The sequence below is a fragment of the Solanum tuberosum genome, unplaced genomic scaffold, assembly GCF_000226075.1.
Source record: "Solanum tuberosum cultivar DM 1-3 516 R44 unplaced genomic scaffold, SolTub_3.0 scf00454, whole genome shotgun sequence".
In the NCBI taxonomy this organism is placed as follows: domain Eukaryota; kingdom Viridiplantae; phylum Streptophyta; class Magnoliopsida; order Solanales; family Solanaceae; genus Solanum; species Solanum tuberosum.
The window spans coordinates 253019-267708 of NW_006239370.1; the positions used below are offsets into that span (position 1 = coordinate 253019).

Consider the following 14690-nt stretch of genomic DNA (forward strand, 5'->3'; position numbering starts at 1 on the left):
TGATGAAAAATAAAAGTGATGCTTTTGAAAATTTCAAAACTTATCTCCATGAGGTTGAAAATCAGTTTGGAAGAAAAACAAAAAGAATTAGAAGTGATAAAGGTCATGAATATGAGTCAAATGAGTTTAATTCTTTTGTTAGATCATTGGGAATAATTCATGAAACTACTCCTCCTTACTCTCATTCATCTAAAGGAGTAGCGGAAAGGAAAAATAGAACTTTGGTTGAATTGACTAATGCCATGCTTATTGAGTCACAAGCACCTTTAAATTTTGGGGTGAAGCTATTTTAACTGCTTGTTATGTGTTGAATCGTGTGCCTCATAAAAGTCTAAACTGACACCTTTTGAATTGTGGAAAGATTACAAGCCAAGTTTGGGATATCTAAGAGTTTGGGGTTGTCTAGCCTTTGTGAGGCTAATGGATCCCAAGATTACAAAATTGGGTAAGAAAGTTACTACTTGTGCTTTTCTTGGTTATGCTTCAAATAGTACAACCTATAGATTATTTAGTCTTGAAGATAATATTGTGATAGAATCGGGTGATGCTATTTTTCATGAAAATAAATTCCCTTTTGATTCTAAAAATAGTGGGGGTCAAAGGATTGAACAAAATATTTTGTCACTACCTAGTTCTTCTACTTCTACTTTGAAAAATAAAGAAGTTAATGATTTTGAGTTAAGAAGAAGTAAAAGAGCTAGAGTAGAAAAAAAATTTGGTCCTAATTTTTATGTGTTTAATGTTGGAGATGACCCTCTCACTTTGAAAGAAACATTATCTTCACATGATTTGTTTTGATGTTGGAGATGACCCTCTCACTTTGAAAGAAGCATTATCTTCACATGATTCTATTTTTTGGAAAGAGGCTGTAAATGATGAAATGGAATCACTAATTTCTAATAAAACTTGGAAGTTAGTTGATTTACCACCGGGTTGTAAAACTATTGGTTGCAAATGGGTCTTAAGAAAAAAGTTGAAACCGGATGGATCTATTGATAAATATAAGGCTAGGCTAGTTGCAAAAGGTTTTAAACAACTAGAAGGCCTAGAATTTTTTGATACTTTTTCACCGGTAACAAGAATTACATCCATAAGACTTTTAATTGCTATGACTGCAATTTTTGATTCATCAAATGGATGTAAAAATTGCTTTTTTAAATGGAGACCTAAATGAGGAAATTTATATGGATCAACCCGAGTCTTTTGTTGAACCAGGGCAAGAAAGCAAAGTGTGTAAACTTGCTAAATCCCTATATGGCTTGAAACAGGCACCAAAGCAATGGCATGAAAGTTTGATTCCTGCATGATTGAAAATGGTTTTAAAACAAATGAGTGTGATAAGTGCATATATCATAAGTCTTGGAATAATTCACAATGTGATTATTTGCCTATATGTTGATGATTTGTTGATCTTTGGCTCTAACATGAATGTTATTGATGAAGCTAAGAATATTCTTAGAAGCCATTTTGATATGAAAGATCTTGGTGAGGCAAATGTTATTCTTGGAATAAAAATAACAAGAACATGTGATGGAATTTTCCTTGACCAGTCATATTATGTTGAGCAAATTTTGAAAAAATATAACTTTCTTGATTGCAAGCATGTTGCAACTCCTTTTGATTCAAGTGTTCACTTATTTGCTGTTGAAAGTGAAAATGATGTAATAAATCAAAAGAAATATGCTAGCATAATCGGAAGTTTGAGGTATGTGACTGATTGCACTAGGCCTGATAGTGCATATGCAGTAGGAGTACTTGACAAGTTTACTAGCAAGCCAGGTAATGAACATTGGCATGCTATAACAAGAGTTATGAGATATTTAATTGGAACAAAAAATTGTGGTTTGTTCTATAAAAAAACATCATGCTGTACTTGAAGGCTTTTGTGATGCAGATTGGAACACTTTATCAGGTGATTCTTGTTCTACCACTGGTTATGTTTTTACTTTAGGTGGTGGTGCTGTTTGTTGGAGATCAAAAAAGCAAACTATTATTGCTAACTCTATCATGGAGGCTGAACTAATTGCTTTAGCTTCAGCTAGTGAGGAAGCGAATTGGTTAAGAGATTTGTTATTTCAAATACCTTATTTTGAAAAACCAATTCCTCCTATTTTAATTCATTGTGATAGCACCGAAGCGATTGGTAGAGTTCAAAACCGTTACTACAATGGTAAATCCAGACCTATAAGGAGGAAACACAGTAATGTAAGATCGTATTTGAAAAAATGGTACCATTAATGTTGATTATGTCAAATCTTGTGATAATCTTGCAGATCCTCTTACTAAGGCCTTAACGAGAGAAAAGGTCTGGAGCACATCGAGGGGTTGGGATTGAAGCCTATAAATCCTTGAGTCATATATGAGGAAACCCAACCTGGGGACTAGATATCCTATAACCAGGTTCAAAGGGAAAAACTAATCATATAATGACTTGTTGTGAAAAATGCACTATCTTTTTATTCCCTCCCTATGTTGTAAGTGCATTGTTTCTTGTAGTTTGTGAAGGTTGAGTTGATAAAACTCTTAATGGATAGTTGTAGCCCGTATGGGTGGAGTGTTAAGCTTACAGACATATTTCACCCATGTGATGTGTGGAAGTAGGTCGCTTCCTATGAGAATTGGGCTTATTCTCAAATGCACTCATGAAACCGGGATAGCACATGGCCATAACGTGCTGGCTTTAAAGCTCATGTCAACACCTTGATTATTATGTGTGAGCAGTGATATTTTATTTCCCTTAAGCAGTCATAGTTCAAGTATGAGACCACTGCGACTCTGGAGTAAAACTTACTGTTTCACTAAGTGAAGGTTCAATGCAGAGCACACCTTCATTATGCATGATAGTCTTCCTTCAGCTGATATACTCTCTTGTCTAATATTAAAATGAGTGGGGGATTGTTGATTAGCATTTTAATATTAATATTTTTGTATATTAATTTGCTTGAAATGTTTGGAGTCAAGAGTGTGGCATTTGCTATAAATTGTTCGTTGGTGGATAATTCTTTTGTCTTAACCGTTGGACATTTATTTGGAGCATTACACCATTAGGAGTTAGTGCAATATGGCACTTCAGTTTTGTAACAGATGCAAAATGCCGTTGATGGCATTAATGCCTACTTGATTGTCACTCATAATTTCTCCATTATCTCATTCTCTACTCAATTATTCTTTGTAACCTATGTAACATATATAACTTCTAGGCCATTTATCTCCACTATTTACTACACCATTATCTTCTTATTCATTGCTAGGAAGACTTCTTCTAGTATAAATAGTAGTGGTCTTCATTTGGTTTGGTACACACAATACAAGGAAAAATAGAGAGTGAAAGAGTTGGTCAAAAAAGAGAGTTCTTATTAGTTGAAGGGAGGTGTTTTTTTTTGGAGCTTTGGACTCAACTCTTGTCCAGAGTTGTTGAGTTATACTTTGTGAATGTTGTTGTATCCTGGATGGGACAAGTCAAGGGGACTATTGCTGGACCGGTGAAAATATTTGTTGCAGTGAGCTTGAATCTCCTTAAAGAGAGCGAGATATCCTCGCCTCAGCCTGAAGAGATTTATTTCTTCATTTTTATTTTCAATTGTAATCTTGTAATTATGTTATTTTGTAAGTTTTCACTAACAATTATCTCTATTATTTTAATAAATGTAATATGCTACTACTCTTTGCCTTTCTAGAGGGACTAAATTAAATTTTAGCACTATGACGAGTATTAATTCTTATGAGATAATTTTACTAATGACAATGAAATTGATTCTTTGTAGATAGATAAAGATATGTAATAGACCAGAAGAAAAAGTGATTGACGGTTATCTGATGATTCTTCGTAGAAAGACTATGAAAAGATAAAAACTAATAGTTGTACAACTTTGTCTACAAGTTTTTAAACCTTCTCATGTTGCATGTAAAAATAAAATCGATGCTATTCAATATATATTTATCTTCTGGAAACTATTAAATCAAATAGACTAATAATGTGGACACATGTTGACAAACTTTTTGTAAATTAGAGATTTCTCAAAAGGCGCCGAGTGCAAAGCCTTCATTGTAACATTCTCCTCCTGTGTAAATCGTTAGACGTCATTTAACCGAAATGAACATATGTTAATTCATCAGACTAAGAAATATGTGCATTTGTATTTTTATAAGCTTTATAAACGACATAACAAATTCAATAACGCGTAATCTAATTAAGTTAGTTTGCCACCGCGCGAAGCGCGGGCTCTTTACCTAGTTAATAATAATACAACACTTACTCTTAACAACATTGTATTATCTCTTTAATAATCAAAATTCAATAGTCAGGGTTTATTAACATGTTGAATTTGGCATATAAGCATAAAGAGGAGCCAAAGTATTCATTAGCACAACAACTATTAATTACTCACTTTCAATTTCTATGAAATCCTCCACATTTTTAAAAAAAATAAAAAAACACTTTCTCTTAGTAAGTGTTCGGTCGTAAATTTGGAGTCCAAAATTTGAATGTTGATTAAAAATCAATGATTCTCCGGTTCAAATCATAATTTCAAATTATCCTAAAAATAGGAACCTTAGATTATAAACATCATTTAAATCGTAGATCATGCATGCCTTTCATAAATCATATTCATAAGTTTAAAAGCTTTCTTCATAAATTTATAGCCAAAATCATGAATAATTCATGGGTCTTATATATATCAATTGGAATTCATGTAGTTTAATCGAAACATGCATAGGAAGATTGAAATTGAAAAATTTAATCAAAATCAATTAAGACCCATGGAGATCACATGAAACCCTAAGCAATTTAGGTGAAATTGAATTTAGAGAATTGAAATCTTTTAGGTCTCAATGGGTGAATGAAACTCATTGATGAATTCCTACATATCTTGATGGTCAAAGCCCAAAAGCAATGGAGAAATAGGAGACTTGAAACCCTAGCTTTCTTCTTTAACTTAAGAGAGAATTGGAGAAGATGAATGTAGATGAGATTTGAGGTTTTGAGAGCATGAGAGAGTTGGGGTAGTTTTTGGAGTAGAAGGGTAGTTATAGGACTTGAAATTAGGGTCAAAATAACATAGTGTAGGCATTAAATGCATAGGAAAAGACCCAAACACCCTTAGTAATTAACTGTTGGACTAACCTACATTCCGTAGAAGTTTCTATGGTTCGTATTGGTCAACCGTAGAACCAACTTCAAAAACCAAATGCACCTCACTTCTCACGAGACCTTCCTACGAGTTGTCGAACTTCCTATGGTCCGTAGATCCCATCCGTAGTTACCAACTTTTTAGTTCAAAATTTCACTAAATTTGGAACCTTTCTACGGAACCCATCTACGACCCGTCTTGTCTATCGGTAGATCAAACTTCAGAAACTTGAGATTCGAAAAACTCATCTCCAAGTCTATGACTCCCTTCCTACGGCCCGTAGAAATTCCTACGATCCGTAGAAAGGACTCATAGTCACTGCCTCAGTGCTAAAATCTGGGGAAAAAATCTTTTCAACTTTAAATTTCCAATTTTTGAGGTGTTACACATTTGCAGTACAAAAAGTTATTTGGTTAAAGAAATTCTTTTAGAATTTGAATATTGCAATGAATTCTAAGGGTCACATGATTATATATTGTGGCAGTCAAGTGTCTATCACAATGAATCCTAAGTATTATAGTAAGGCCAAACATATTGACATCAAGTATTTTTCTACTTGTGAATTGATAGCTGATCTTTTTACAAAAGCGATATCTAGAGACTTGTTTGAGAAACATGTTAAGACTTTAGGTTTGTGTAGGATATAATAACATTTATGTATTGTAAAATAACTTGGTTGTTATAATATTCTCATCAATACATAACTATTCTGAATCTATATTCATATCTCATATGCATGTGATAATGATTTTAGGAATAAAGAGTATCGAATAAGTCACGGGATTGACTCTCTCACACGAGCAATCACCTCTTCATTGGAGAAAGTGAAGAGATGATTTTCACTAGCATGTTATGACTTGTTTTATAAACAAGACAAGCGACGCTCTAAGAAAATGAGTTTAAGGATCACCAAAGAGAGAAACTGGGGTTAAACATTTAGAGGTGTTTAGACCAAGGTCTGTACGATGTTGGATAATCGAAAGAATGAGGCACATGCACCAATATGAGGTGAAAACATCGTAGTACGTGTTTTATACTACGTGTGTCAAGCGATCAATGGATTAATGAAAGAATGGTTCCCTGATTCTTCATTGTGTGAGATCCCGAAAAGTAAATTAATTTTTTATTGGAATACCCTTAGACATTTACTGATTCTTGAAGGTTCAGTCAATGTTGGTACTTTAGCATGTTGCTAATAGTTATGAATGATTTGGCAATGTAGTGCATGTCTAAGAAAGCACTTGAATTGTAACAGATAGATTCAAGTAGAAAAGAAAGATGATTAATTTAATAATAATGTAATTTACATACACAAGCCGACTATTACACTAACCATATTGGTGTCTAGTGTAATTGTGTATATAAAGTTAAACATGAACTCGAGTTAACCTCTTTAAGAGGATGAGGGATCGAATAAGTAACTACTGAAGTAGTGAATGAAGTATGAGGTATTGTGAGTAATATATCCTTATATTAGTAGTGAATTATTTCCACGTGTGATTCGATTCCTATGTAGGGCTTGTAAAACCTTGAAGGCGAGCCTTGATGCTCACAGATCGCACGAACTATTTGTCGTATGAATTGTGTGTCTAGTTGATATCATATTGACTTGGGTCTTGTCCGCCATATGTGAAGTGGGAGATATAAAAAAAATTGAGTCTTGAATCGCCCATGTGGACCGACCCAATCTGATCCGACCTTACCAACCCGATCTAATATTATTTAATTTCTAAAAAAGAAATAATTAAGGATAATTCTATTTTTTTTCTTAAAGAAGAGGGAACAATTACTACTTAGTTACTCTTCAACCTCTCTTTATAAGAGTAGTCTTCTTCTTTGGTTGAAAAAAGAGGTGAGATAGAAAACAAAAACCGAAAAAGAAAAAACGTATCTTTTTTTCAGAATTCAATCAACATACTAAAAAGACACTTAGTTTGTGATAATTGCACTCCATTTTCTCGAGAGACGAAGTCCATTTGGGCTGTTTCAAATTGATAGCAAATTCAACTCATTCCGCTGCAAGTTTAAGGTACACATACCGTCGTCTTTGCTTTGTTAACCACGAAAAGCATGAACATAACAAATTCGGACATTCCCCTCATATATATGCAAATTATTTCACAAAAAAAATAAAATACTTGCATGCATATATTCAACTAAATTTTACTTGCAACATTTAAATTTAAAGGTCCCTACCATATAGTGGTCCCAATAGTTTTGACTTTTGGGTTTCATGTGCACTGCAAATTCCCCTGTCTCATTGCTTTCACAGAGGGAAAAAGATTTATCAAACTTACAACAAACTCTTTCTCTGTCCTTTCACATTTAATCATGTTGCGGTCCTCACACAAAAATGTTTTTACCAATTTTTTAATAAATATATGCATGTTCTTGAGATACAAATTGAAATCAGGTTTTCAAAGACGTGGTATTAATTTAAAATGGAAGGAAACAATTCCTAGATGTAGGTGAGGACATGGTAGGGTAGATACCAAATATTAGGGGTGAACAAAGTCGAAATGAAAATTACATTAAATCGTAAATCGAGTTAAGTCGAGAAAAAAGTTCGACTAGTGGTTTGATTTGACTTTAGTTTGGTATTGAAACAAACTCAACTATACTTGGATTGATTTGGTTTCAACTTTAAAAGGTCAACTCGAGATCAAACTAACTCGACATTATATATATAATTTTAATAATTTTATTTTATACATAAAAGTACTTTGATGTAATTTGTTGTAGTGACCCTCCAGGTCATTTCCGCTATTTTCCGATCTGTTTAGCAATTAGAGCTTTCATGTAGCGGCCCCAGGTTATTTATGACTTGCTGGGATTGATAGTTCGGTTGTCGGGTCGTTTGTTTGAGTTTTGTGCAAGTTTCCGTGTTTTGGAGCCTTTGAAACTTGAACGGTTGACTTTGGTAAAAAATTGAGGAAGACGGCCTCAGAATGCAATTCTGACGGTTTCATCAACTCTGAAATGGCCACTTTAAGGCTAGGGGCATGATTGGTTTGGTCCCCGAGGCTTTCGATGTGAGTTGGTGTCGTTAGGCGTTTTAACTTTAAAGCTTAAGTCAAGGTTTGACTTCGTTCAATATTCTTGGTATTTGTCAGCACGGTAAACTTCCGAATGTCAAGTTTGGTGTAGAATGAGCTTTCGTGCGGTTTCTGAGGCTTCCAATCTTATTTTGAGTCTTCTTACAGATTTTAGTTTAAAATGGAACTTGGGTGAGGGACCCATTTTTCTTCGAGATGATCTCGTATGAAAGTTCGATGGATCTATTGAGTCTCGAATTCCAAATTTGATGGAATAGCATATTTTGTTTGCGCGCACGGGATTCCGAAGAATTCCTGAGCACCCCGTCGAAGCCTTTCAACTCTTAATGTTCAGTTGATACAGCCTTTGCTTGTGCATCTGGGTTTGGTCTCCGCATTCGCATTCATGGTGTAAGGGTATGCTTCGCTCAACATTCGTGGACCAAGTCCTGTGTGCGCGGACCAGGTCCCGCGTTCGCAGAGGTGGTCAGTTGGATCCGGCCAAGATTGACCTCCTTCATTTTTAATTTGTTTGTTTCCTCTATAATCTATTTCAAAAGAAATTTCTTTCGATTTATGACAACTCTTTAATTTAAATTTTTTATTTATATGTTGAAAGACCACAAAATTTAAAAAATATTTTGGTACATTGTACCTATTTATTTTAATTTAAGATCACAAGAATCAAAAGACTTTTTTACTTCTTAAAACTACATGCCAAATCAAAACCAAACAAAAAAATTTAAATGGATGGACTATGGAGTAGTAAATAGAAAAGAGGTTAAACAAGCTAGTCACGTCACACTAGAAAATCAACATTTTCCTGTTGAAGAAACACATTTGATAAACCATCTTTTAGAATGTACTATCTTCTTTAGTGAAATGACTCTGAAGAAACAAACTCAAGTGGTACCAACTGCAATACATCCAAATTGCCTCAACCAACTTAGGCAGACCACCTAATTAGTACTCCTCACAAAAGGAGACATTCAGTTTCAAAACAATCTAACTCCCTAAATACATCCAACATAATTGAATAGGCAGCAAAATAAGGACCCTGCAGATAACAGAAAGGGCATTTCCTACTACAATAGATATAGAGTTGGGATCCAACCACACAGCCTTGCCAACATTGTCATACAAGCTTTAAATTAAAAACATTCAGAGTGCCGACATAATTTAGAAGGTTGATAATGCCAAAGTCTTATATAGATTATCTGTTTTACAACTTAAACAAAAGACCAGTTTATGAACATGAAAGCTAGACAGTGATTGGAATCATCGTCGTTGAGAACCTTCCATGCTATGGCTTGCTCATATGATATTGGCCTACCCATGCTAGATACACATATTCCTGCTGGCAGATAGGCAAATCCCTAAAAGAACAACAGAACAATTTGTTAAATTCTTCACTTACTACCTATACAACATTTTCTTGTATGAGTTGATAGCATGTAGTTGACAAGTGCTCTAGCACTTGTGAAGTCGAAACAAACTTGCTTGGTGCTAAATACTGCAGTATCAAATTTTGTTCCGATATTTATTGGAACTGGTTTGTTTTTCATGTTTGCTAAGTTGAAGGGAGTATATAATCAAAATATGATGGTAGTAGTCTAACCTGCTGCATGATCTTGGAGAACTCCGATAGGAGGACCTTACGACCAGCTTCATCTAGAATCTTATCAAGCATTATATCCTGAAGAGCTAACAAAGTGGTTTCAAGCATGTCAAGACCAGCCTGGTTTGCAAATGTAAAAACTGCAGATGCCTGCATTTCAAAGTTCAGTAACTAATTAGGTGTTGTTTCATCTCTACAAAGAATCTTTGGATAAATACTTAGCATTAATTAATTTATGGTTCAGAACAAGTATAGAAGCAGTTTACTGACATTCATTTTTACAGAGCAACACATTATTGCATCACTATGGTGCCACAGTTGTTTCAGAACAGCATCACCAGCTTGAGAATCAACCTGGAACAGGTCTCCTCCTGTATGCACCCTGAAAATACAATCAGGAAATAGTTAGACCAGATTAAACATTCAACGTCACTGCAAGTTCCGCACAAATAATCAGATATCAACTAGTTTTCGAAGTTCAAAGAACCTAGTAAAAATGAGGTCAAAAGTAATTCATTTTCCTACTTCATTGCAATGACAGGTTAATTAATGATATGAAGTTTTACACGTAATGATGCAAAACATGTTAGTAAGAAAATGTCACAGCAATAACGTTTAAAAGCCATACCTATAGCTCCGGGAAATCCACCTTGCCAAAGTGACAGCTTCAGGTGACCCGGGGAAGGATTTAGGTGTTAACTGAGAGCTGAGTCGAGAAGGTGCTATGGCCATTGCAACTCTCTGAACAGAGCCTACAATACTTCGTACATATTGGCGAGCCATTGCAGCTACATTATCCTGGTAGTGACTCTCAAAAGTAAACTGGAATGCAATTGTCAAAACTGAACGATGGTTGTAATTGCCTGCTTCAATTTCACCAGCAGGACGTGTCCCACTCCCACCAGTTCCAGCTTCTAGAGTCGAAGCTAAATCCAAGGTCCGAGTTGCTGCAGGGACATCCTGTATCATAAGATTAGAGAACTTTTAGAATAAACAATCCTCATATTTTTGTTTAGATACTCTTCAAGCGTCAACAATGAATTTTCATTGTCTGGACCAGTTAAAATTTAGAAGTTAGTGACTGAAAAGCTAGACGTTCTGTACACAAATTACTGAACTGATTTAGGTTCCAGTGGAATGACACGGAAGCCAGATGGAATCAATGGAGCATCATCACCAAAAGATTCATCAATAGGTGCAAAAACAAGCTGAGCACATGCACCTGCAGCATTCTCATCAACTCCACTGCATAACTGAAACAGTAATTAGATAATTAATGAACCGAAAATGTCAAAAAGCACATAAAATACAATTTGAGATGTGTATGAATTCTCAACCTGTAACAAGTACATATCCCGTGATAAAGCAATGTCCTCTGGTGAGAAAGCAGGACCCTCTAGACGTACTACCTCAAGAAACTAGATAAAAAGGAAAAGTCAATCCACAAAATGATTCATCTGTTACAGAATATAGACAACTTCTACCAGGGTAATAATTATAAAGTAGAACATGATAAGACTGTGCTACCTCCTCGTGCTCCACAGTCTGAGCTAAGGGTAAAATGACCTGGCTACTTGGGAAACCACCTGGTCTGGCACAAGGGACAGCATATGGACTGGCTTTAAGAGATGCAGAAGAATAAGCATCAACCCCATAATCTGCCCATTCGGAACGGTGCTCCCTAAGGAAACGTACAAGTAAAGCAGGGGGAACATTCTACATAAAAGAAGTAACAGAGAGATTAGAACATATCCACAAATTGGAAAACTGATGCTGATTCTCTTAGTTTACACTAATTCAAATATCAACGCTAACATACCTGAAGAAGCATTGATGCCCTGGCACACAAAACACCTCCAAATGTAGGGAGTATTGACAAGGTGTTGTACTGTGAACCAAGGAATTTACTTGAAGATGAGTTTATAGCAATTGTTACATCCTCTACACCATCACTATCCATAATAGTCCAACCATCATCAACAAATCCACTAACAGCATCATTAAATCCCCTGTAGTAAAAATATCAAGGATTAAATTCTTAAAAGACTAGTCAAAACTGGCAGAAAGCATAGCATTGCCAAAATCTTCATTTACAACTGTGACAGTGCAGTATTTTTTTTTTTAAGTCTCCAACTGAATAATTGGTTTATCTTCTTGCCTGCATAATCTCTGACTTAGTGCCCTCAAAACAGCAGGTTGGCGACCCCCCGTGTATTGGATCTCTCCGCTGGTTTCTTGTGCAATTTGTCGTATGTGTCGCAAGGCCTGCACAGATTACTCCCCAACTTATTAATGATTAAATCAACTGGTCATTCTGGAGATGGACATTCCAACAAATTCAAAAATCCTTACAGCCATAGTCATCTTCTGAGCAAGGATCTTGGAAGACTCATAAAGTGGTCTCAGAACTTCAGGGACACTCCAAGCCTGAGCACAGATGGGGTATGTTCAACTACAGTAATCTTTTGAAATCAAAATATCAATCAACCAACATTTTTGAGCCTTACATCTAGATCAATATGATCAACAATGTGAATCATTGAGCCCCCACCCTCACAAGGCCTTATGAGGTAACCACTTGGTAGCATTTCAGCCCTGACAAAACTTGTAGCAGGAGGCCCTGTTGGGCCACCAGTTGCTGTTGTCAGAGATCGTTCACATATCTGCATGTTTTATGCCAGAAAAAAATTATCACAAAATGACAGGTTGTAGCTATAGGCCTATAGCGTGCTTTTGCAACAATAGGCAAGTAGAATTTAGAAACATTGGTCTCAAGGTTTTGAATTATGCCTAATACATACCACAAGACTGCCATCCTCCAAACTTGTAGTGTATCTCAATGTCCAAAAGTCACGAGCAGTTGCCAATGTAGTTGGAGCATAAGTCTAACAAAGAAACACATGGCACTTTATTGAGCACAAAACTAAACAAAATGTGATCACATGGTATCAACCCAACAAACAAGTGATGCAGGTGACTGCAACAAACCTGCAAGTAAATAAGCTCTATTGTCCCACCATTGCCAGTAGGGATTACACTCAGTACATTAAGGCAACGGCAGTCGCGATACCAAGAAGGACGATCTTTGAGTATCTCCGCAACCTGAAAAGTTTTCTACAGCTTACATAACAAGGGTAGAATAAGATAAAACTCATAGCAAGAAAGACAACTGATGTACCTTCGTGGGCTCTAGACTCACAAGGCCGCAGGCACGTGCTGCTACCCCACTGCAGTTGCGGGAAACAGCAACAATACCAATAGAATCCGGACCAGGCTGAATGTCAAAGTCAAATGAGGGGGAAGTAAACAATTAAATACATGTAATGAACAAGTCAGAAACTAGAGATACACAATCAACTAAAGGAATTACCTTCATCCCAATCATCTGCACCCAGTCGACAGCAGTTCCAGTAGCCTTTCCAAGGAACTCTGCCAGGGTCTCCTCAGCTATTGCAAGAAGACTAAAAATACAGGCAAAAATGCTTATTAGTTTTTTTAAACTAGAAAACACCATAGATGAGTTTTAAAAAAAAAAAATACAAATTAGATTACCCAGCTGGGTTATTCGCATCCCTTTCTGGATGCTGAGGTGTTGGGTTTTTTCTTTGCTGCTGACCACTCACGACCACAGATTCACAGCTTGTATCTGTGGTCGTGCTGCTAACCTGCAACGATAATTAACTTCAGTTTCATCATACCAAAAGAAGCAAGATAGAAGGTTAAATGCAGCTCATGTAAAGCTTCAGGAAAACAACACTGCATGTTATAGTGTCCTGAAAAATTATTTAAACTTAGACAAATTGAGATACGGTTCAAGTGAAAACATACACAATTTATTTAAGTTATATTAATCAAAGAAGACCAATTAGTTCATGTAGAGGAAAAGGAAATGTAATCAGCAAGTATACAACTCACAGTATTGATTTGCTGTTTCATGTAGCCATTCTCATACACAAGTTGAGACACTTGCTTCTGTAATCGGTCATTTTCTTCCATCAGCAGCTTGTTCATAGCACTCAGCTTCCTGTTAACAGTCTGGAGACGAGAAGCTTCCTTCCTTTGTTTTTCACGACATCTACAAAGGTTAAAAACAGTGATTTAAGGACTAGGTTAAATCCTTGCAATGTGAGAATTGGCATATTCACAAGCTCCAAATGAAAGGACAAGACATCAGGTAGTATTCTGAAAATAAAGAACTTCTGTTTCTTCTAACATTCATCGAGATTCGAGACAAATCCCTCAACACCTATCTTTGGACAAATAAGGGATACTTAACATAACATGCAACACAGATCACACTGAAATTTGAAGCATTTTTGTTTTCTCTTGGGGATACCTATGCTTGAATTATTCTATGGATTGATTCAATTACATGTTTCTAAGTTATATCAAAGGACAAATTAAGGTCACAAATCAATGTTGCAATGGAGATCTCCCAGTCCCCCATAGCTACAAAACTCAAGAGAAAGAAGCATTTTTACATTGACAGATAAAATTCTCAATATTTAACATTTCACTTCAGTTTTTTGTAAGCTGATCCAGATATACTCAAAAGCAGATATTTTTTTGATTAAAAGGGAAAATGCAAAGAGACTCAGCAACAAGTGATAATATAGGAGAAGTCCATAAGAGTTGAAAAGAAGAAAACAAGAATAAAATACAAGTATCTATAGAAAAGGAATACCATTTTCAGTAAAAGGGCAGAAAGAACCAAAACAACCCACATTTATCTTCTTCTAGTCATTCCATTAATAAACTTAAAAAAACATATAACGAAATCTACAAAGATACACTTTTTTCTGGAAAAAAATTGCATCTACAGAAATGAGAAGTGACTAAAATTTAGCTCCTAAAAAGAAGCAGAATTTTTGCATGAAAAGCCATATATATATATATATATATATA

The 14690-nt window shown here is 35.5% G+C and overlaps 1 protein-coding gene across 1 annotated transcript in view; it reads right to left on the bottom strand.

Annotated features, from left to right (window-relative positions):
* Positions 1 to 9231: 9231 nt before the first annotated feature.
* LOC102579068 (homeobox-leucine zipper protein ATHB-14-like) overlaps positions 9232 to 14690 on the bottom strand; it is a 6665-nt gene continuing 1206 nt past the window's right edge. The window contains exons 2-18 of the mRNA XM_006363587.2: positions 13701 to 13860; positions 13338 to 13450; positions 13156 to 13246; positions 12964 to 13059; positions 12774 to 12887; positions 12587 to 12670; positions 12293 to 12448; positions 12138 to 12212; positions 11944 to 12050; positions 11605 to 11794; positions 11313 to 11501; positions 11123 to 11203; positions 10904 to 11038; positions 10414 to 10745; positions 10056 to 10167; positions 9786 to 9935; positions 9232 to 9543 (exon numbers count right to left, since the gene is read on the bottom strand). Of these exons, the coding sequence (XP_006363649.1) occupies positions 9397 to 9543; positions 9786 to 9935; positions 10056 to 10167; positions 10414 to 10745; positions 10904 to 11038; positions 11123 to 11203; positions 11313 to 11501; positions 11605 to 11794; positions 11944 to 12050; positions 12138 to 12212; positions 12293 to 12448; positions 12587 to 12670; positions 12774 to 12887; positions 12964 to 13059; positions 13156 to 13246; positions 13338 to 13450; positions 13701 to 13860 (2332 nt within the window). The 3' untranslated portion in view covers positions 9232 to 9396. The remainder of the gene's footprint in view (positions 9544 to 9785; positions 9936 to 10055; positions 10168 to 10413; positions 10746 to 10903; positions 11039 to 11122; positions 11204 to 11312; positions 11502 to 11604; positions 11795 to 11943; positions 12051 to 12137; positions 12213 to 12292; positions 12449 to 12586; positions 12671 to 12773; positions 12888 to 12963; positions 13060 to 13155; positions 13247 to 13337; positions 13451 to 13700; positions 13861 to 14690) is intronic.